The sequence below is a fragment of the Vidua chalybeata genome, chromosome 1 (genome assembly GCF_026979565.1).
Source record: "Vidua chalybeata isolate OUT-0048 chromosome 1, bVidCha1 merged haplotype, whole genome shotgun sequence".
Taxonomy (NCBI): domain Eukaryota; kingdom Metazoa; phylum Chordata; class Aves; order Passeriformes; family Viduidae; genus Vidua; species Vidua chalybeata.
Window position 1 is genome coordinate 55764441 of NC_071530.1, and position 24170 is coordinate 55788610.

The 24170-nt window shown below is 39.2% G+C and overlaps 1 protein-coding gene and 1 long non-coding RNA gene across 7 annotated transcripts in view; one reads left to right on the forward strand and one right to left on the reverse strand.

Annotated features, from left to right (window-relative positions):
* Positions 1-24170, forward strand: part of ITGA9 (integrin subunit alpha 9) — a 273508-nt gene that overhangs the window by 147024 nt on the left and 102314 nt on the right. For all 6 annotated transcript variants that reach the window (XM_053967746.1, XM_053967754.1, XM_053967764.1 and 3 more), the window contains one exon: positions 20784-20934. In XM_053967746.1, coding sequence (XP_053823721.1) covers positions 20784-20934 — 151 coding nt within the window. The remainder of the gene's footprint in view (positions 1-20783; positions 20935-24170) is intronic.
* Positions 6831-8254, reverse strand: LOC128801726 (uncharacterized). The gene is made up of 2 exons (XR_008435235.1): positions 8065-8254; positions 6831-7929 (listed from the first exon to the last, which is right to left on the reverse strand). It is a non-coding gene; the product is annotated as an uncharacterized LOC128801726 (long non-coding RNA).

Below are 24170 nucleotides of genomic sequence, written 5' to 3' on the forward strand. Positions count from 1 at the left end.
CCAGTGTGGTTTTGAACCCTTTTCTGTTCTCCCTTCAATCCTCCCCACTCTGTGAGGTGGGTGCCTGGCAGCTCTGTCTGACAGGACTGTCAGGGCATGTGGGGGAGGGCGTGTGCTTGCCCCTTGTGGGAGGCAGCACGGAGTGGGGGACACTTGTTGCTGGGAGGCCTGGCAGGGTAGCATCACACCACCAATCAAGATGCGAGAAGAGTTCCACCAATGAAAGGCAAGGAAGGACATATAAGGACTGCTCATAAATATTAATGAGGCCAGTGCAATCTTGCGCATATAAAAAGCGGAGATGCTGCTTTGTGAGCCGAGCCTCTGGTGAGCAAGAGGAGTCTAACTACACTCCCAGTGCTGTCCTCCCCTTTGCTTTGTAATTTTAATGGGTTCTAATTAAATTTTATTTACTCATTCCCACCTGGGGTCTGAGTCATTTATAACACTGGTGATCCTAGGAAAAAGCCTATTGTTTTTTCTGGACCTGTACTCAATTTGGGGATAAATCAGGTTAAAGGTGAACATCACATGACTTCTATTTCCGTTTTTTTTTTTTTTTCCCCCAGTATTTTTAGAGATAGAAATGCTGATGAGAGTTATTTAGTTGTGTGCCAGAGAATTTGCTATTCGATGGGGAATCTGTGAAGGGCTTTGCTTTCAGGTCAGGAGAGTGAAAGACAAAAAAGAAACAACCCAAACAAAAATAGACAAAATAATAGTTACAGACATGTTTTATATAGATCTACAGCATGCTGTAACAGTACTTGGAGAGAAAACTGAACCAGAATAAAGTCTGAGAAATTATGGACTTCTCCAGACAAGACTGAAATCCACATGAATGTTTTGGGGGATTGGCTAGGAGCAGGTTAGGTTACAGGCTAGAGAATCCAAGGTTTGAGTGCAGTTAGTCTGGATATTTGACTCAGTCTTTGTACTGAGAAAAATCTGTTGAGAGCTAGATAGGTGTCTGTGTGGATTAGAGAAGCCAGTGAAGGATTTTGTGCCACAATTGAGGAATAAATAGCAAGGGACAAATCCTAAAACTTGTCAGTAAGTGTATAGTAATCATTGCAGTAAGAGCTGCAGTTGGGATTGGACCATTATGCTGTTTATTTTGACAGCTGTTATTTATGTTATCTTGGCAATTTATAAGTCCCACCTGTCATAAGAGCTTAGGACATTCAAATACAGTTCCTACACTTGTATAGCAGAATATTCAACAAATGCTCTCAAATTTGCTTTACTCAGTGACAACCTGAAGTCCTTTTGAAATAAACAGGATGTTGTCAAATCTCTGCACAGTATAGGCTTTCTTTAGCTAAAGGGCTCTGAAGCTTCAGTTATTAAGAAATACAGCACAATGAATATCTCTTACAAAACCAAATTCTTGCTATTATTGCATATAAAATTACCAAGAAATATGCTATGGATTCTGATTTTAAACAAGTGCTGTCTTGAATTTTTTCAGCCCCATGTGTTTCATGCAAAATAATCCTATCACAATTTTTCCACATTATTCTTGATTATGGTAAGTGTGTCCAGAAAGCATTTTTTTTTTTTTGAAAGAGCAAAAAACATGACTCATTTATCTGCACAAAACATTTGACTTCATTGTTAGCAAGGTTATGTTAACACCTTTGTCTGAATAATCACCTAAATTTGATGGATTTATTCTCAGAAAGGATGCAATTAATGCTGCAGAGATACACTCAATTGAAATAAACAGGATGTTTAGAGGAAGGTAGTGGTAAGTTCGATCTCTCAGGTCTGCTGCAGCTCTTTGAAAATGTTGTTGGACCTGTGGATATGCTGGTTTGTTTAAGATCATCTACTTTGACTGGCAAAATACTTGCCAAGAAAGTAAGTTGCCCAGATCTGAGAGCAATGGTGCCCTGAGTACTACTACTTAATTAAAAGATAGTCAACAGAAAGGTGTAAAGAGTTGGTTTTGGTGGTGGAGAAAGCTGTGCAAGTGCTAGTGGTATTCAGCATATTCACAAATTATATGGGAAATAATCTGCTAGAATTGAATAGCAAGATGATAACGTTTGCTAATCCGATTAAACTATTCAGGGCAATGAAAGTAACAAGCAAGGAGGTAGGCTTTCATGAAGTGTGTGATTAATCTGTGGATTTTACTGTTTGGGATACTGTAAATGCCGAGATTGTATATAGTAGTGAAATGGCAAATAGAAATTCTGAAAGCTGCAGAAAGATATCAGCAAAATGCCACTCTGTACATGTCTTGTTCTTCCATTGTTGTCTTGCTTTTAGACATAGTTGGACACAGGGCTCTCTGCTACATAAACTGGCTGTCCTTACACACTTTTCTTAAATTTGTAGTATGTTAGAGCCAAAAGCTGTTAAGAGTTCAAACTATACCTTGTTGTATACAGCAAGGTATAGTTTTGTTCATCACTAGATATACTTCCAAATGTGTGCTGGTTACAGCATATATGTGCATAGGAAGTTAGCTCAGATTACATTATCATCAAGAAAATTGCTTGCATTCTTATGAGTTCAGGAACTGCACAAGCTACTGTGATACAGAGTTCACCCATGATGCATTTGAATCATTAGAATTGCCCAGTTGAAAGATGGCATCCAGCTTTGAAGATATTAAACCCCAGCCTGTAACCAAGCATTATACTGCTACTCCGTCACTCTTTCACCAGAGGGATTGGGGTAGAAAATTGTAAGGGTAGAAGCTAGAAAACCTGTGGGTTGAGATAAAGACAGTTTCTTACAGGAAGCAAAATCTGTGCACACAAACAAAGAAAACTAAGGAATTAAGTCACCACTTCCCATGGGCAGGCAGGAGTTCAGCCATCTCCAGTGGAGCAGGGCCATCACACATAACATTGACTTGGGAAGACAAATGCCGTCACTCCAAATATGTCCCCTTACTCTTCTTCCCCCCACTTTATATACTGAGCATAATGTTATATGGCATTATCAGTTGGGGTCACCTGCCCTACCTGTGTCTCCTCCCAACCTCCCATGCCACCCCCTGCTTCCTTGGCAGTATGAAAAGCAGAAAAGGCCTTGGCTCTGTATAAGTCTGGCTCAGCAGTAACAAAAATATCTCTGTATTATCAACCCTGTGTTCTGCACAAATAAAAAACATAAATAAATATAAATAAATATAAATAATTATAAATAAATATAAATAAATATAAATAAATATAAATAGTGCTGCTGGGCAAGCTGAAGCCCTTCACTGTGAATTCATAGAAGAGGACAGGGTAGGACTGTTTGGAAGCAGGTGACAATAAAAAATGTTAAAGCCATCTAACTTTACCTGGAAGTTTTTGCAAAGATATAGGAAGCTAGAGATGGGATGTGTCCTTTTGAATGTTTCTGTTACAGTGAAAGGAGTCCTTGGTGACTTGGGTTGAAGACTAGGGTTACATGCTATATTGGTTTGAAGAAGAACTAAGATGCATTTATCCTGGAAAGAAAAAAGGTTTGTTTTCAGTTAACAGGTAAATCTCTTTAAGGCTTGTGCACCTTCATTAGCATCAGTTTGCATGCAAACCCATCCCAACTTCCTGAAGGGATTGCTGGACAAAGGAGCCAGCAATCTTGTTGCTTTTGACAGATGGTAAGCAGGGTAAGGGTCATGGACTGTGGCTTGGCCAGTTCAGACCAGAGATTTGGAAAAACCTTCTTGCATAGGCAGTTCATGCTGCTCAGGAATGAGATGTGCTGAGATGGTGTGCTCTGCCATCCTGGGTTTTAGGACTAGTTTAGATAAGGTCCCTGCTGACCTCATTTGTTGCTGTGTTGAGTCGGGTGTTGAGGAGAATCAGAATGGATTTTCTGACTTTAGAAATCCCAACCAGCTTTTCTTTAGTGTTCAGACTTTTCTTGAGGTAAATCCTCTTTGTAACGTAAGCAAAACCGTTTCAACAAAATTAGCCTTTCTTCAACATGGAAACATCTGAGTAGGGGTGGTTATGGGCATGCTCCAGCATAGTGGCTGGAAACTTGCTGATGGGACTCCATGCCTCTCACTGATGCCACCTCTGCCAGCAAGAACATGCAGCTTCACAAGAGGGTAAGATTGGACCTGGCAAAGCAAACTGTTAGGATTGAAGTCTCTATGTCAGACGTTATGAGCTAGCATGTAGGAATGGCTACAGTGATGTGTGCTAGTATTGCTACAAATGTTCCTTCTAGTGGTTGGCCTGGATTTTCTTATAGGATTGAGTGTTGTTAGCCTGAAGCTACAGATGGCAATTAAGAATAAGGAAAAAGTAGCCATGAAGTGTGCTGGGGACTTGATGAAGGCAGCGTTAGGAGAAACTGAAGGAGCAGAAGAGAGGCATTTCATCTTTCCAGTCATGACTGTTCTCAAATCAATTTTTCATAAAGAATAAATATATGAAGTTTTGGCAGCATGGCACAGAAACATGACTCATTGCTTCTCCTTTAGCAATTCTCCAGTGTTGAGTCTTGCAGCTGCCATAGGAGATGGCAAAATCTGGCCTTATCCATGCAGTTATACCCTGTGGATAGTGGTATTGGTGATTTCTAAACGAAGAGACTTAAAAGTGTCTTAGTGTAAAGAATATATGCATGTATTCTGTGTGGGTAACTTTAATGACACAACCTGAAACCGTAAGAGAAATAGGAATAGAATATTTTGCAGTAAACTTTGTTTTTTCAACCATAACTTGGTCCAGGTTTCCTCTCCAGCAATTCACTACATAAAAACAAAAAGTTATGTTAATTATTGTTGTCAAATATTTTTTAGTCTTAAAAATATATTCATTACCTATCATTTGACTTTAATGCCTTATTCTGTTCCTCAGCACAGTAATGTCTTTTTTATCATGTTTCTGCAACAACTAGCGCATTTTTATTGACCCTCTTGTAGATGCTTATTTAGAAGCTCAGCTGCATCTGTTTCCACAAGATGTGCTAAGGTAAACTATGAAGTAGGTGTTTCTCAGATGTTTATATCTCACTAGCCTTTAAAATCTTGTATCCATTCATTTGGTACTTTATGTGGGAGAAAAGCGCTCTGGTCTTTTAAAAAGAACTTGAAATTGCTGAGGGAGGTCTTATCTGACGTACCAATGCAGTTTCAGCTCCTGACCTGATGCCTGTCTATCTGACTGGCTCTGCAAAGGCCAGTTATCAAGCCTTTTTAGGATGTAATAGGAACCAGGTGAAAAGTGTGAAGACATTTGAGGAACAGTGAGAGTGTTTGAAAAAATGGGCTTTCTTCCAGCCATTACAAACAAGCTAAAAAGACCAGAGCAGAATGGATGGTTGCTTCCATGTGAGATACAGCTAAGAAGGAAATTCTGTATGGTGTGTGTATACACTGACAACCCGTGTGTCGCAATGAACAGAGCAACTTTACCAAAAACAAACAGTACAAGAAGAAAGAAAAATGATGTTGTGAATGTAATGTAGCTGCTGTGTTCCAGCACAAGCTGTTTGTATGATAAGTAAATCAGATTGTAAGCAGGACTATGAGCCCCCTTGGATAGAAAATACTGCATTAAATATTGCTATTCCTAAGAAGGTTCCAAGAGGAAATCTGTCTTTCATACATTTATTTGACATAAAGTTACCTTTTATCCATCATTAGAACAGAGCTGCTTATCCATCTGAGTGCTTCTGACTGATGTTTAGCTATTAGGAAGTAGCAGCTTGGTTTTATGTTGGTTTAGAACATCTTCAAAGGTCACCATTCATTAGGCTAAAATTTATGTTTTTCTCCTACAGAATGGCTGGGGTGGGTTCTGTATATACTGCTTGAAATCAGGGGTTTTTTTTGGAAATGTGTAATTGGAAGCAAAAGTCATAGGAAACCAAAGGAGTGACAGGTTCATTTTGCAGAAATTTTCAAGTTTTTCCAAATTATGAGTTTAACTGAGTTGAAGTGAACACTTTCAAAAGTTCTTTTATGAAATGGGATTTTTGAGAAATGTCCTTTTCCAGTTGAAAGGTGAAGTTTGTGGATTGGGCTGTTTCTCCTTCATTTGTTCCTCTGAAGTTAGCCAGAGAATGGACAAAATTCCAGTCTGTCAAAAATTTCCTCAAGTTTAAAATGTTTCCATTTTAATGAAATAATTATGTATGAAGAAAAAGTATTTTCCAGTATTATCTGGTTAGTTCCTCAGAAGATTGGGTTTGCCTTTTTTTCATATAAATTCCTTCTTTTACTTACTAGAGGATTAACATTTTTTATGCCAACATTTCTTTTATTTCTGTGACCTCTTTTGTCTTATGCATGACTCTGTATATTATAAGCAGGTAAATGCTTTAATGTGATGTTTTAGCATGTAATATTGAAGTACTTAACCCAAGCCTCTCTGAAAAGACTAATGAGAGTGTGCATGTTCCAATCCCTTTGAATCATGAATACACCCATATCATTGGCCAGTGAGCTGGGTGGAGTTAAGACCCTTACCCAATCATAGATGTAAGAGTGGGAAATTTGAAGCCCCTATAAAAGAGGGTGTCCTTCAATAAACGTTGTTGCTGCATGAACCCTGTGTGTATTGCTTGCCTGTCTCTGAAACTGTGACATCTGGTGACCCTGACGTGATACAACAGCTGCTGCAGGTAGAGTGGGGAGACAGAGGGGCAGTGGGGAATAGCTGCCTGCAGCCTTTGAGCTGCAAAGCAGCAGCATGGAGAGCCCTGGGACAGCCTTTAGAGCTGTCTGCAGACTCTGAGCTGTGAAGAATGGCATGGAGAGCCGTGTTTGCTCTGGACCCCCTTTTCTCTTTTCCTTTTTTTTGTAAGTGGAAGACACTGCCAGCATGGGTGCGTGGGGTTTGGTACCAGAAGACCCCATCACCAAGGTAAGGACTCTTTTTTAATGTTATAAAGCCCTTGAGGCTTATACTGGGCTTACTGGGACAGTTAAAAAGTGAATGGGGGAGAAGAACAGGCAGAGCAGTCACATTGCGCCTTGAAACTGCCTGGGACTCTGTTGCCGCTCCATGGAGGGATGTCTCCCAGCAGAACATCCTCAGGTCACCGGGGACAGAGCTGCCACCCTGGGCAGGGGTGCTCTGCAACCATTTGGAGACATACTGGTGCCCTGGGTGGGGATGGCATGCCGGCAGGGCACCCTGCTGCTGAGTGGAACCACAGAAGTAGCCTGTCCCAGCGTGTGTTGCTGGCAGAGTGCACCCCCGCCGCTCCAAACGGCAGAGACGTCGTGCTCTGTTGAACCACACTAAACAAGTGTCCTGCCGCTCTGGGCTCTGCTGCCTTGGCTGGGGCCCCTGGGATTGTGCGTGGCTGCTGCGAGACAGTGCCCGGTTGCTGCCAAGTCCCTGGCCACTGCAAAACCACGTTTGCTGCTTGCTCTGCAGCTGTGACAGGTGGACATTTTGTGGCAGCCCCAGTTTCCATAGCAACAGAGCTCTCTGCAGCTGTTCCAACTATGCCTGTGAGAGAATTCGATTCACGTGTATAGTAAAAAAGGGCACCCCTGACTGGGAAGAAATGATGATGTCTGGCTCCAGATCAGAAAGCTGAAGGATCTGCTTTATTAAAATTATACTATATTACATTAATATACTATTTAAAGACTATCCTATTCTACATACATACTCCTTACTTACCTATCTAACTAACTCATGACTTCTCTGCTGAGAGTCTGAGACACAGCTGGATCCGATTGGTCATTGAACCCAAACAACCTTCACCAGAATCCAATCAAGCAATCACTTCAGGTAAACAATCTCCATACCAAATTCCACATAGAGAAAACAAAGGAGCAGAGATAAAGACTGTTTTCTCTTCTTCTCTCTATGCTTCTCCAGAGAGACAGAATTATGTCTCTCTGTCCAGAGAATGTGTCACACATGCGCACCGGAGATAAATGTCACACCCGGAAGTCCTAAAGTTGCTGCTGCGGGCACGCCATTACCGGCAAAGATGGAGCAGCCCCTGGGACAGAAACCGATAAGGGACTTAGCGTACACTAAAAAATATGCCTTTGCCACTATCGTGACGCTACATTGCCATGTTCCTTTTGACCTAGGCAGATTCAGTCAGGCCAGGAGCCGCTGCTACAATCTATACCTGGCTGGCGCCACTGCTGCGGTCCCCAGAACTGGGGTATCCTCCAGCCAGCCACTACTGGCAAGCGAGAGCTGCAGCCATGGTCTCCGTCCCAGCCAAGGCCGTGGCCGCGGCCCCCCAGGGCCAGGGGGTGTTCTGACAGCCAAGCCCCTTTCAACGGAGAGGAGCCCTGCTCCCTGCTGCAACTCAAACCCAGCGCCATCGTCAACAACCCGTGTTGCTTAGTAACCATGGCTGTGGTCTCTCCTACAGCAGCGATGGGGGGGGGCTGACAACACAGCTTAGTTGGTTGCGGGGCTGCCCTGCCACCGCCGCCTGGGGTAGAGGCACTAAGACAGGGAACCAGTGTGGCCCCAGACTGCGCTGCTCCCACTGAGCTGAGGTTCCGGTTTACTACCCGCTGCTGCTTATGAGCCAGCACTGCGGCTGCGGTTTCTGTCCCCAGGACCTGCTTCTGCTTCCTACAGCAGTGGCGGGGGGGGGGGGGGGGGGGGGGGTGCCCAACCGCCACAGCTGCCGCAGCCCACCATGGTCGCTTGCCAGCAGCGTGAATGTTCAGTGGACAAGGCGAACCCAAAGTAACTGCCACAGAACTAAAACATATCAAAAGCTCTTTTAGTAAGGTCTTCAAACATTGGCTATGATAAAAGGTTATCCTAAAAGCAAGTACCCATCCTGATATTAGACTTATGTTTATAACTTCGCAGTTTTAGTCCTCTGATTATGATTGGCAATTCTAATATAATTTCCTTTTCAAATATGCATTGAATTTTGGTATAATACTGTATAATATTTAAGGATTTTGATTTAACTTAATAATTTTCTCCCGTATATGATTCACAGCAATTTTTCAGGTTGTTTTTAACCTCAAGAGAAAAAGAAATATTAAGGTGTTGTTTTCCTCTTCCAAAAGTCTTACAGTTTCAGTTATAGGATTTCCAGATCTAAAATTGAGTTTTGTTCTCAGTCATTTAAGGTTATGCAAGCAATTTGTTTGGGGATAAAAGCTGTTGGCTACTTCTAAATCTTTAGCAAACCAGCCAATGCTACAAATAAAGTTCTGAAGCTTAGGTGGTTATTAAAACAACACCAACAGGAAATCTATTGAATATGCTTATAACAGGAAAGCTTTATTATATAATACTTACCTGGACTTTACCCCTTAAACCTAACTAGACATACTTTGTCATAATTCTGATTAATGGCAATATAGCATTTAGTTTTGTCATCTTCTATTCAATGATTATTTAGAATCCTTCAAAGAAAAATCCTAAAATGGGCATTTCATGGCAACTCCAACCCAGTCTTTGCTGCTTGCAGGCTTGGAGAGGCTGAGCAAGATTTTGTCCATCCAATGTGTACTTTGCTAGGATTGCTAGTGTTTGTTTTTCCTAATTTGCCCTTTCCTTGTTTGTCTCATGGTGCAAAGGTCTAATTTAGACCTTTTTAGGCAAAAACCTGCTCAGCATTTCTGGAATAGGACAATTCTGGAGCACTTAGAGGTGAATTTTATTAGCACTTTTGGAAAACTATATAGCAAATTGCAGTGCTAATCACAGGAAATCAAGCCACAGAGTTTTAAGGTAGAACTAGCTTTCAGTTGGCTTTTTTAAAGCCAAAAATGAAGATATTAAACTGTCTGTGGCCTGTCTGCACCTGGCATCATGGTTGGGATCATATGCCTTGATTTAAAAGAGGGTGCAATGCTTTATTTACAATCAAAGAAAAATGTATCTAAGCTTATTAGGACAAGCCAGTTGCATTACAAATTGACTGATATAAAATCTTAACAGCATTAAGGAGTAGGATCCCAAAGTTGTAAGGAAAAGGCACATTTGCTTTTCATTACTTTATAAAACTTTCTTTGATGTTATTTGATTTTTCTAAAGCTTGGCTTGTAAACATTCTAAAGGTCTTGTTAAATTTATTTCAAAGGTATTTCAGACAACAGGAGTAGCAGTGACATTTTACATTTCCTTTCAACAATGCTTGTTGGTTTCTTTTGTACATAACTCCTAGAACACGTTTCTTTAAAATATGATTTAATTTATATAAAGGAATGCTATTATTTTAATCCATAATATTGACTCTTGCAAAATGAATGCTCATGGAAGTGGTGATTTGAAATCTTAAGTACTGCAGCATTCAAGAGGAAACAGTGACCCAAACCAAAACGGATGCTTTATATTCACTTATTTAAAGAGATGCCATCAACTAAGGTAAACTGACATCTAAAACTCTTTCTGCCAGATGTTATCCTCCATATTTAATCAAACCAACATTGTGTTCACCACGTCTACAAATACAAGGATTATGTTTAATTAATACTAATTTCTCAAAAGTGTGTCATCTCTTACACTGCTTTTATGCTATGTTTTTGGTATTGTGACTTTGCAAAAAGATTCTACAAATATAGCTGGATGAAGCGAAGAAGTCTTCACAAGGGAAATCCAGAAGCTCCAAATATACATCTTAACCATCTGTGGAACCCCTAAAGTAATAATTAATTTATGAGTTTACTCAAATACCTCAAGAGTCAAATATTTTAAGGACATTACTAACACAAGGATGTGTAATTTTTAATCATATACCAAGAAGCGACCTGTAAAACCTAAGACACCAAATGTTTCCTTTGATAATTTTAAATTGATTTAATAAATGGTACATTAAAAAGGATTGTATACCTCACTAAACACAAAATGATTCCTGCAGCTCTAGGGTGTGTTACATCACTGGTATCCCCTACATAGCACTTTAAAAACATACTCCTTTTACACAGAAAAAGGGGGAATGCCTGGTGCTACCTATACCCTAAATCACTTGACACTGTTAGAAGGATTTTATATATTTAAAGATATGAGGACTTGAAGATTTTGTGTATTTAAGGATATGGATTACAGGCCTGAAATAAAACAGATTGGTTCCCCTATTGGTTGGCTTTCCCATGGTTCTGTGGTTGAAATGCTTCGAGTTTATAGAGTTTCATTGTAAGTTTGTAACTTCTGAGTAATGATATTGTGGCATGCCATCTTGAAAACTTGTCTTATTGGTAGTCCAGCCTGACAGCTCCTGGGAATGAATGTTACATCTTCAATGATAATGGGATGCATAACTGCCTGAGAGGGGCTAGGCTTGTCAAGTTGGGTGGAAAATCTTATTGGAAGTAGGTTTATCATTTATGTCATTATAATGTTTTTGTCATCCTATCTGCAAGAGGCCTTGCAGAAGATGACAAAGGACACTGCATTTTTTTTAAGAGAAAAGGGAGACCTGGTCTATAGCTGCACAGATAATTTTGCATAACAGACACCAACTTGACCGGCCTAGTTCATTAGATGATAGAAGTAAGCAAGTACCCGGCTGTGTTACTGATAGGCTAGATTCATGTTCAAACAGGGGACCTCAGCTAATCCCTTTGAACCATGAATGCACCCATATAATTGGCTGTAAGATTGATCCCCGGGGTCTTTGGGGTCTGATCTGCCTAGCTCTGGACCCCCGGCCCCTCTCAATCTCACAAGGACCAAAGTAAAAGATGGGAGGCACTCTTTCCTCTTGGGACCAGAGTCCCAGTTTATTCTGGGTAGGAGCAGCCTGGGAAAGAAGGCAGCGTCCCAGAGGGGCTAGAGCCCGAATGCCTGATGCTGGGAGATTTTAAATGCGGGGGGCGGGGGGGGAGGAAGGGGGCGGAGGTGAGGGATCACAGCCAACGGGGCACAACTGATGGGAGGGGCAAGGGGAGGAGTAACATGGGGAGAGACCACCACCATAGGGCTTTGGGGGAGAGGGGAAGACCATGTAATAAGAGAGGGGAATACAAACATACTATTTAGTGCAAAATACCAAAAGCAGTGCAAAACAGCAACTAAATAAGCTATTTAGTGCAATACAACAATTGGCCTGTGAGCTGGGTGGAGTTAAGAACCTTACCCAATCATAGATGTAAGTGTGGGAAATTCAAAGCCCCTATGAAAGAGGGTGTCCTTCAATAAATGTTGGCTATTGCTGCATTAAACCCAGTGTGTCTCGTCACTTGTCTGTCTCTGAAACTGCGATGATTTTGCATAGGAACTATATGGAACTGCAAAACTGACTGTTTGCAAGTGCTCTGTATAGATACAGAGATGAATATGCTCATGGACCTATTAAAATTAGCAGAAGGACTCCCTCTGGTTCAGTAGGCACATTATCAGATATTAGGTACCTGATTTGAAAAATGAACTACAGAAGTTTTGTACTGACTTGTCAAATTATTATAGAACCTGAACTAAAAGAATCCAGAAATCATAGATAAAAATGTGTTATGACAGCCTTGTCCAATTTGCTTTTCACCAGCACAAGGTGTAACGGCATAGAACATGAGTTCTATGTTGTAACAGTGCAGAAAATCAGTGTGTTCTGAAGGAAGGAACAATAACATAAAAGTTTGATCAGAAAGTTTGAAGGTTTTTGAGTGTATCTCATAAATATAGTAACATTTACTAAAAAACCTAGTAACAGTTTTCACTGATCATAGACTTCTGCAAAGCCACAAAGAAAAGTCGCGAGTCTGTGGTTTAATGTGGGAAGCAAAGCTCTTTGATAAATTTGACCAGGCTCACACCTCAGCACTTAGCTTCCTTTGATCATACAATGGAAATTTGTTTCCAGAGAAGCATCATGTTTCATAGTATGCCCATTGAGGTTTTATGCCCCTGAAGTGCATCTTAACAAAACAGTTATGATGAGGAAACACAATATCCTTTTTTGTGAGGCTTAATTATATGCTCTGGTAATATCTGTTTTCCCCTTTCTCTTCATTCATAGCAGATGAAGAACTTGTTTTATTTTATTTTGCATTGAATAAACACTTCTTTCAACAATATTTATGATGATCTGTTTACCCTAGACAATCTACCCTAATTAGCAGAGCTGTTCAGATGAAACTCATACCTGCTTTACAAAAACAACCAAATTGAAATGAGCAAATGTTATGGTTTAGCATTTCTAGTGCTACAGAAGTGGTCTTGATAGTCAAGGCCATGTGTGTATAAAGCTGTGTACACCACTATGGATAGTTCCAACTCTCAGAGCACAAATGCAGAGCCATGACTGCAGTCATCTGCTGCTTACTGGTTATTTGGTAGTACCCAGTGCTGTCCTAGCTCATGATCTTTTAAACTACCAAAAATGTTCTAAGGAGAAAAAATGATGGAACACTGGGGAAATGGATAGGAGTAGATTGCTTCCTTTTTTCTTAAAAAGTCATACCAAGTCTTGTGCTGTAATTAAGTACTTTAATAAATTATAGCATAGTTTACTTTTATTTAAAAGTGATTTGCTGCACTGAGAAGGGTGCAATAAATAATTGCTTACTACCATTTCATGTATATTTGTAATTCTGTTTGGAATTTAGCTTTTTTGGTGAAGCTATGAAGCAGAATTCTATTTCTAATTTATTTATCTTTTATTTATCTTTTACCTACTGACAGTTGTTAATGTATTGAATGCTGAGTTAGTGAGGCATATGGAAAACTCTGTTGTAACTCATCCGGGATTGGATTTGCAGTTTCCTGAAAGGGCAGAGCCCATAATTTATCAGGATGTAGTGCAAATTGCAGTGGGAGCATAATCTCAAAGCATAAGTGAATGTTTTCCGTTGTTGAGGATGAATGGGGATGAAGAAATGGTTTCTCGGTTCCCATCTGGTTTGTTGTGCTCATAGCTTCATAAATCTCTCCCAGAATAAATAAACACAGGTTGATAACAGTGGACAGTCCTCTTCCTTTTGAAAATAGAGTGATGGAACCCATATGGGTAATAACAGAACTATCAAGTGATGAGTGTTAACAAACCAGAGTAGTCCACATATTTAGTACAAGAATACAGATTCCCAGTCTCCATTTTCTAGTGGCAGGTCACTGATGATCAGTAAAGGATATTGTACAAACCAGTCTTGTCCCTTCTTAAGCACTTGTTTTGTTTTGAAAGAATCATTTAATTGTATCTACTGGAGTAGGATTTTATTGTTTGTTATTTTAAACTAGAATCTAAAGAGATGTTCTTTCATATAACCTGAATTCATTGCTGGGCTACTTTGTAACCTGGCCCTCCTTGTGAACATCTCAACATCATTATTTTATAGGCCTAAGATAGTTAAAGTCACTGTTGTTCTAGCAATTGAAGCATAAAGCTAATATAAAAAAAGCTTGACGTCAGGAAGCACTGTCATATATCAGTTAAATCACCAGGTAAATCCTCTTGCTGGTTTTGTGTGAGCTGTAGAGGAAATGTGCTGATAGGACATGCTTATCATGCCTGACATTTAGACATTGCTTACTCTTGGAGTGTAACACATGCTACTGCAAAACAAATTGCCTTAAGTAACAAAGCTGTACTGTTTGTAGTGTTTTCTCTCTGTTTAACTGCTTTTTACTGACCTCTGAAAGTGATTACTGGATAGGGCACTGATCTTCTCTCATCAATGCTTAGCTGAATATGGTTCTTAAATTGCATATTACACCCCAACATTTCAGGAGGAAGACAGGCAATTGAAGCTATCTAATAGCAGGAAATCTATGTCTGAAGGCATAATTTTTATAGTAAACACATAGGTTTACCTATGTGACTTCATTAATTATCTAATTTTTAGAAACAGTATGGTATAAAGTTCTATTGATTCAGCTTCAAATTTCAGATCTATGGTCAATAATCATGTACTTTAACAGAGCTTTTCAAATATTTTAACAAATACGAACAATAAATAGGGACAATATAGAGGTTTCTTTTTCATGTCAGGCTGATGTGTGCAGCTTCACTTTACATACCTCATACCATATATCTGTTGCATCTTTTTCTGCCACTAGTAACTAGTTTTTGTTTGCATTGCAACCTTAGGATGCTGTCTTCCACACTCATGGAGGATAAATTTGTCCCAGAGGAACAGTAATGTTGATTTCAAGGATAGCTTGTAAAGATGGTAGTTTGTATATGTGAATGCAAGGGTGAAAGATTAGATTAGATTAGATTAGATTAGATTAGATTAGAGCTTCTGTAGATGTTGTATCTCATCTTGGCTTCATGTCACAGTTTCATAAACCAGAGCAGCTTGATTCAAGCCAAAAACTGCTCCTTGGAGTAAACATTGTGTGAAAACAGAGGCAGCTCTTTCTCTATTGATTCTTCAGTTCTCTTTATAAAATGTTGTGAACATCTGTGTGTAGTTGAAATTACTGATAATAATAAAAGGCCACCAGATAAATCCCATGACTGGGATTTTTATCTGTTTTGTACTTAAGGGAAGAAACTACACCTGGGGAAAAGAGGAAAATTTCCAGAGAAGCATTGACTATATGGTAACTAGCCATAATTAGGAATTACTTTTTTTTCAATACCATAATAAAGAGTCATGTGTGATGTATGTCTTCCCCCACTTCAAATTCTCCTGCCCTCTCCACCTCTTCTTTACTACGCAAATGTATTCATTTGTAAAATTAAAGCGCAGTAAAGATGGAAAAGGTAAGGCTCTGTGCCATATTCCTGAATTGTAATATATATGGGAACTGAAGCACTAGAGACACCAGCCCTGTGCCAAAAAGGTGGTGGCACAAGCAGTTCTATGGCCATGGCCCTTGGCTCACCACAGTAAGCACTTTTTTTCATATGGGACATTTAGTTCCTTCCTAAGGGGGAACACTGGAGCACTGTTACTCGGTCTTCATTAAGAGCAATATTGTCACGGTGCTACTCTTAACCTGTGCTCTTCTGACACACAACCTTGGCTGACCACTCCTTGAATTCTCAATTATATTTTTTCCTATCACTTCATGTTATGTACTACTCAGGGCACACTGCAAAGTCTCTGCTTGAGAACTAGATTGATAAATACAGAGAAAGATAATGAATTAAATGATCTGATGGCCTCAGTGCTAGTTTGCCATAGCTGGCTCAATGTACCTCAGGTAGGCTCTGGTCATTAGCTGTGTGAGGTGTCTTTGTGCCTTTGTTGGCATAGACTTCAGCATGAGAAGGGGAAGGCAGAAGTTCAGTTGTTCAAGATATAGCAGAATAAGCTATGGTACCATGAACATTTGGCCCAGTCCTTAGTCTAAATTGGCTATGAACTTTCCAGTGAGAATTGCAATGCAATTCTTTTGAACACTCATGTGATGAGAAGACAATGTAACCAAGCAGTGTAAAATCCAATAGCTTTACTCCCCAGTGTGTTGTTTAAAATTTTTATTTGGTTTTTATTTGTGTATGGGGCTGCTACCTCTCAGTTTTGCACTGAGATATCAAATGAATTCCTAGATCAACTGAGAGTTTCAGCTTTTCAGTGGCCCTTGAGGTTTAAGTATTTGCAAAAACTCCTCCCGAAGTTCAGCTAACCCTGAAGCCTGCAATTAAAAAAAAAAAAAAAAAAAAAAAAAACAACAGAAGAAAGGTATTCAGGGTTGATGTAAAAAGAGTCTGTAGAGAAAAAGTTAATATTTAATTATCTTAGTAACTACAAAGACCAACTGCAGTCCTGGTTGGTGAAGGTAGAAATCTGTTTGGATGTGTCACAGCAACACTGTTTGTTGATTTACACCTTTTATTGATTTAAAAGCAAAAGGTAGGGTTCTTTAATTTCATATGATGGAGTTGGAGGACAGATTGGACTTCAGTTATTTGAAACATTTTTACCCATTTGCAGTCTATTTGACTATAGTTGTACCTTCCACTGTCTGTTGAGCAGTAATGGTGATTTATCTATGTAGGTGCTAATTTGCAATAAGAAAATAAAGGTTCCTAATACAAAAGGGAAAGTCAGTGACCCAGATAATAGGGTAAGTGTGACCCTGCCACATTCTTTGCCCTATGTATGATCTGCACAGTCTGAGAGTAAGTGCTGAATGCTTTCTCACTTTTTTTAAAAAAATCACCCTGGTGAAATAGAGAAATGAAATACAAAATAGAGAAAATGTCCTTGCACACCATTTGGAATGCAGAATATGCGTCCACTGACCCATGTTAATGAAAAGCAGCATCTTGAGGGGTGGAGAAATAAAGATTGCAGATCTTTCAGTTTGTCTTTCTCAGATGATCTTTCTTCCCTCACTGACCATAATGCAATGATGTGGTGTGGACATTAACAATTAGAGCATTAAAGCATGCAAAAAAGATATTTTGGTTTATCCTGGAATTTGCTTTCCTTTTCTTAATCACTTAAGACGTAAATTTAATATCTATTTACATTTGATGTGTACTACCATTGTCAGTGAATTTAAAGCTATGGCAAAAATTTGGATCCTGATTTTTAGAATTGCTTGTTACTTGCAAGTTTGGATCATGTGAATGAAAGCTGGAAGTACTTAGTACTTCTGAATTGAAAACTTTTTTTTTCCATGCAAACATTGATAACATTCTTCAGGCATCTGTATCTGTGTGTATACAAATGTGTTTGCCTATATATAATAAATGCATATGTCTACAGTCTGCCCAGAACTTTTACTCAGTTAATTTTTTGGGTGTAGTACCTAATGTAACAAGGTGGTCCTATTCTGTCCAATTCACTGATTATTTCTTGATATTTTCCCACTTCTTTTCTTTCTTTACTTTTCTTTTTCCTTTTTTGAGTATTTTTTGTTTGGTTGGTTGGTTTTGTTTTGAATTTTGTTCTGGTTTTTATGGGTTTTTTGTTTGGTTTGTTTTTTGTTTGAGTTTTGTTTGTTTGTTTGTTTTAGCCTTTCTACCTTAATGTGAGCAAGTTTACAAGGATCATGTTGAGAATGTCAGCAGTTTTGTATTCTCATATATGAAAATATTAGCAAAAAGTTATTGCTTGATTGCATTTCCTAAATTGTTTGACAAACCTTGTTGAGATGAAGGGGTGGCTTTAGTTTGTTTTCTTGTTTCTGAAGGGTGACAACAAATTCTTTAGTTGACATATTTTGACTTGGCAGCTAGGGTGCTTAATGTGCAGCAGGTGCTGAAGGAGGATGGCACCAGGCTGGCAACAGAGCTGTTCCAGCACCACAGCAGTCTTCTGCACTCGTGACATTACTCTCTCAAGCAGACAAGAGCTTGGAAGCTCCCCTGTAAATGGGAGCTCACTGCAAGTGAACCTGATTTATTCCAGATGTACACAAATTCAATGACTCAGAAAGCTGCTCTTTTAAAATGGGACTTACTTATGGGACTTACAGGCCTTCAGAGGGCAAACTGAACTCACTTGCCAGACTAAAATCAGTGAGATTTTTTTTGAGTTTATTAGTATGTGAATTTTGTATAGGAGCATCTACAGAGTGCTTTTAAAAGTGTGTTTTCTTTCTCTGTTGAGATAAATGTCTCTGTAGAGATAATTTTGATATGATAGACTTTGAACAACTAAGTGGTAGCTTTATAAAGGAGTGACACAACCCACTGGTGTTAATTTTTAAATTATTTTTTTGTGGGGTCAGTTTTAAGTACGATTTTATTATGAGCATTTTTAGTTATTCATTAGGAAGGAGAGTATTCTCAATTGTCTTCACTTTATGATAAATCTCAAAGTTCTGCTACTAAAAATTCAGAGAACATTCTGTAGCATACATTGCATTTAACATCAACTCTACATAAGATAAAGAGTTTGTAATGTTCCTTTGCTTACTGGAGCAATACTTCCAGATTCTGCTAATGAGTATAACAGATGCTGATTAAGTTTGAAGTGATTGCAAGAAGTGAGATTATAAAGTTTGTGAAAAATAATTCACAGTATTAAATGGTTGAGATTTTTTTTTTGCTTACAAGCATGCATTTTTGATTATTAGAAAATCCCAGCAGATTGTTTAGCATCTTCATAATTTGTTTGTTTGTCAACAGTAAGTGTTGAAATTGATGCCAAAAGGTTAAATGCTTTCAAGTATTCTCATACAGATGAGCCAATGATTTGGTACATAAGGAGCAACAACTCAAATTAGTTTTGCAGTCAATCCTGTACTGCATATACTTTTGCAAATCTTTATTTGTACTGATAATTGATTATGAGAATAAACAAATATTTTGAAAGCAAAATGTCCATTTATCAATAGGATTGGTCAGTGTCTGCAGTTGATTTTAAGTGTGAGAAAGCAGATGCATTTCATGGATACTTATATCTTCCTCATAATAAGCTGTCATTGAACTGTAAGCCATAATTTTGGACTTAATAAATGAAGATAATAATAAATGAAATAAAGGAAGCAAATATGCTACAAATATTGCTTACATTACATGGTGAAGTTACACTTTCAGTCCATAGCCATCAGCTTAAAACCTGAGTCTAGATAATATTCTTCCAAACTTCTCATTCACTAGAACCCCAATTTGGTATATATCATCAGAAACCCTACCTTTTGAAACTTCTTGATAAACACAGGCTCTGCCTTTGGATGGCTGGTTCAGCTTTGACTGGCAGAAGATGCTGAACAGTTCATAAACAATGCATTTCCAGAAACTCCACTTCGATGTAAATGCCCTGGCTGCAGTAACATGAAGAAGGCTGTCAGAGGAGAACTGGTAGCAATGGAGGGTCAGGCTGCCTTTGAACACAGCTCTTAGCCTGCACACCAGCCATCTTCAGAGAACTACTGATAAGCAGAAGTGTTATGTGTGCCAGCATGTATGTCACTGGAACAGCTGTTCCTTTACAGAAATTGGGTAAATGAAAAGTGGTTCCTTCTTACTTTTGGGCTGGCTGTACTCTAGAGGAAATAATTGTGAGCATCTCCCTGCCTTGTGGCTGGAGTTCTTTGTCCATTTCTGACTAGCTACTCCATGTTTTCTCTGTGGCACTTCCTCTGTTTCTTCAGGATGTATGAATGGTTCTAGAGTCCAGTTATAATAAATACCAAATTTAATATTTGTCTATTTTTGCTAATTTTTGAATGAATACCTGGTATATTTTATATAATCTTTTACTGTTACTTCTAAGACCTGCAGATCTGTGCATTGATACTGTATATTCTTGTGATTTATCTTTAGCCTTTATACCTACTTGTTAGCTCATTTTCTGAACAGCCTAGAAGGATTAGATACCAAATAATAAATGTATGTGCATCGATATCTGTATTTACCTCTACCTGTGCATGTCTGTGTTTGTATGTAATCTGTGATACCATATTGCAACGGTGTGCTGATTCATGATATATAACTGATATTCCACTTAAAGATGACTCCATCATGTTAGGTCCAGCATAAACATCTAAAGAAAGATTAGTCACATTAAGTGGTAATTTGTTGCAATTTCCACACATTTTTTTCATTTACATCAGTTTCTGGATTTTATTTGAGCCTGGTTTAGATATTTTTCTATCCATAGCATAATTCTAAGAAGGCTTTTCAGAGAGTTGCTAGAATAAATCTGAATTATTGAGAGACAAACTAAAGTAGCTTGTGTATTTGAATGTAGGCATAATATCTTGCACTTTTTGCATTTTCCCTGCACGATTACTTTACAGTTTTCAGCTAATTTATTATCACACAAAGTAGGGTGTGTGAAATAGTTTCATGTGGAAATAATGGGGTTTTCCTACAGTCCCAAAATACAGTGTCAGAACTCTGAGTCGGGAGCTGTTCATTCCTAGTATGACCCTCTGCACTATGCAGTGCAGCGCATTCCTGAACTTCTGAATGCTGAGCTTTTAAACAGTTGAGTTGTGACACTTCCATAGCAGAAGAAAGCAGGATCAGAGTGTGAAAGCTGACCAGAGTTAAACCAATGTAACTGTTTCTGCCTACAGTGTTGATGACAAAACTGCCTACCTGGCTCTGGGAGCAGTGAGGAACATCTCACTTAACATTTTCATCTCCAACACTGGTGATGATGCCTATGACACCAATGTTTCCTTCAATTTTTCTGGAGAGCTCTTCTTCATCAAAATGTGGCAAAAGGTAAGAAAGGATAATCTCACTGCAAGCAAGTCTCTTAACTTTAAGCCAATTTAATTAGAAATTAAGGGTGGACTAGAGGACGGCTTAGTCCACACCACTGAGACATTTAGAAGTTGATTTTGGTTATGCTGGACTTTAATTCCTTTCAGGCTCTTTAATGAGATTTTTTTTTCTTTTATGGATTGGGAGTGTATAGATTACACCTTCTTTATTTTTGTAGAAGACACATGCCTGTTATTTGTGGTGCACTAATGAAAAAGGAAGACTGTTTGAGGTATTAAGAGGTAGAGGGAGACTGGTTGGAAACTGATAAGGTACCAAATGTCACTGAAATACAAAGTGTAACTTTTGTTTGACTGGTGCCAAACTGCACCCAGCAGTATTACGGCTTGGTGGTCCTCGGGGGTCCGTCTGGCCCCCGGGGCAGCAACCGCTGTAGGTGTCCCGGATAGCACTGTGCCGATGAGGCGCAGCCTGCCTGGGCCCTCCTCGGCTAGCTCCGAGCCGCTGGCTACCTTGCGAGCACTTGTGGAATGATTTCAGCTCTTAGTGATGTCAGCTCTTAGTGATTTCAGCTCTGTGCTCGCAAAGTGCCTCAGCAGACGCGGGGAAGGAGAGAGGTGAAGGCTGTGTGGAGTTCTGCGGAGATGTCTTTATTGGCAGCTTCTGCAAAGGGTTCCAGTGACAGCTCTTCCGTCTGAACTGGGCAGTGGTATGGGTTTATATAGGCTGTTGAGGGATCAGGATTTGTCCTATGGCTGAGGTCGAGGAGAATACGACCTATAGCCTTACAGAGAGATAACAGGGGTCTGATGTGTGGAAGAGGGGTAGCTCTGTTCCACTCATCATGACTCTGCATTTCTTATCTTAGGCTAGTGACCGCCATGGAGGCCTTACAGGGCCTCTGACTGCTACACAGCAGTCCTGCTTTTCTATTGACCTGGGCTTCTAGACTTTCTCCTTGTTGAAATCAAGATACAAGGCTTGTTCTTTGTTCATATCCTGGTGCTACTTTGGGTTGTGGCCAGGGCACATCACTAGATCCAAGGGGTCAAGAGTGATTTTAATTTCATCCACATGGAGTCAGGTGGATATTTTGAGTTTTAGTCTCTTTTCATTTAGATAGAAATACTTGGATGTTTTCATTAGCAGGAGCTCATTTAGAAATAAAGGTGTTGTAATGAATCAAACTATTTGCAAACTGATGGCTGTGAAAGCTTTTCAGGTGTGAGTGATGTGACAATAATTGCGCAAAATGACAACTGCATGATTGTGACAACATTCTCTGTTTATTCCTGCTTGTTTCTCCTCTAAAGCTTTGCTTTGCAAACCATAAGAGCAATATTAATAACAGTAAAGCAACTATTGCAAAGTTCAAGATTAACTTGGTCCACTGAACCAATTAAATTTTGCCATTATTTGTCATGTTTTATGATAGGTTTAAATTATTATAAACCTCTTAACTCACTGCATAATAAAAAACCATAATCTTTTATGCATGTTAATTCTCTTAGTGTTCAGTTTTGACTGAACTGTTGCAAGCCTAAATGAGTTGTCTTTTTATGATAAACTTTATTTTCAGACATTATGTGCTGCAAGTGTGCAATTTATTAGGAGGAAAAGGCAGTGGATAAACTAGAAATGCCTGTGCCAATGTACAACTTCTCTATAGTGAAAGTTTTATGGGAAGACTTTCAGGGTCTGGCCCAGTTCTCGTTGACATCAGTTAGAGGGTTTCCACTAGAAAAGAAACAAAGCTTGATGCCTGTTCTTTTAAAAGATTGTTGTAATTTTTTTTCTTTTTTGCATATTTTGCACATACCAAGTAACTGGAACACCAATTACCTTCATCATTTTCCTTGGCCAACACTGTGAGGAAAGAAGATGATGTGTTGTTTCCGGTGATATTTTACCTTCTCCTTGGGTTTGTAGAAGACTTGAAAACATCTGTACTGAGTGCTGCATAGAAGGAGCAGTTTCTGGAAGCAGCTAACCTTCTAGTATTATCTCACTACTCAGTGTATTTTCTTCTAATAGAAGCTAGTATTTCTTTTAAAAAAGTACTGCATACATCTTCATCAGGTCTTGCAAACAGCATCAAAGTATAGTCTGCTATTATTCCTGCTGTTCCAATGTTCTTATGATTAATTTCATAGGGTTTGGGATATTTTTCTGATATTTATTTCATTATTTCAGTAACAGTTTTGGAAAACCAAGTTACAGGATTATGTTAGGCTATTTTCCTTTGTCTAATTCAACTTTTGCTTTCGGTCAAACTAATATATCATTGGCCTCACCATTTTTCAGGTGAGAAACTGGATAATGACCTCATAGCCTCAATTACAGTGTTATATTTTCCCTAAGCTCTTTGACAATGTGGGTTTTTTTGGGGTAAAATATCAGTTTCCGTGTCTCATAGCCTACTCCCATCCTTTGACATCTGTGCAGATTTTTTTCCTTCTTGAATATTGTCCAACCAAAAATCCAGAACATAAAGCCAGAATTAAAAAAGACAGCACCTAGAGTTTTTCCTTAGTGGAGCAATTTTGGAATCAAAAGAGCTTTGTGTGGTGGGAAGTATTGAGTATCACCTGCCTTTTAATGAATAGGGCTGAAGTGAAATTGAATGAGATCTTTCATGTGGTTGCTGATTGTTTTTCTGCAAGGTGACTCTAGGAATGATGATCACGTAGTAGGCTTTTTTAACCTCTCTCTGGAGTCTGTTCAAGATGCTGTAATTTCCCTGTGTGTTTTTCCGATGACTCCACTAGGGACATTTGTAATGAATCCAGCGCAGTTCTTTTTCTTTCTGTGAATTGGTTACAATGAGACCTGACAGTGCAAAAGTTTAATGCTGTTTTTTTTTCAACAGAGTTCCTGAGACAAAATGCCACATCTTGTGTTTGAAAAGCAATGGGGTGGCCTAGTTCAGGGATGATGATGGTACTGTTCCCTGAAGTGTCTGAGTAAGCTAGCCCCTCTTCCTTCCTGAAGATTGAGATTTCATCAGTTGTCCACTGGAATAATTTCACCAGGGAAGTGGTGGATTCCCCAGTGCTGCACACTTTTAAGATTTCAGCTGGACAGGGTGCTGGGCTATCTTGTTTAGACTGCTTTTTCCAAGAAAGGTTGGACGAGATGGTCTTTGAGGTTCCTTCCAACCTGATATTCCAGGCTTTGCTGTAGCTCTGCAAGTTGTAAAAGCATTAGCTGATTGATGTTTAGGAGACTCCACC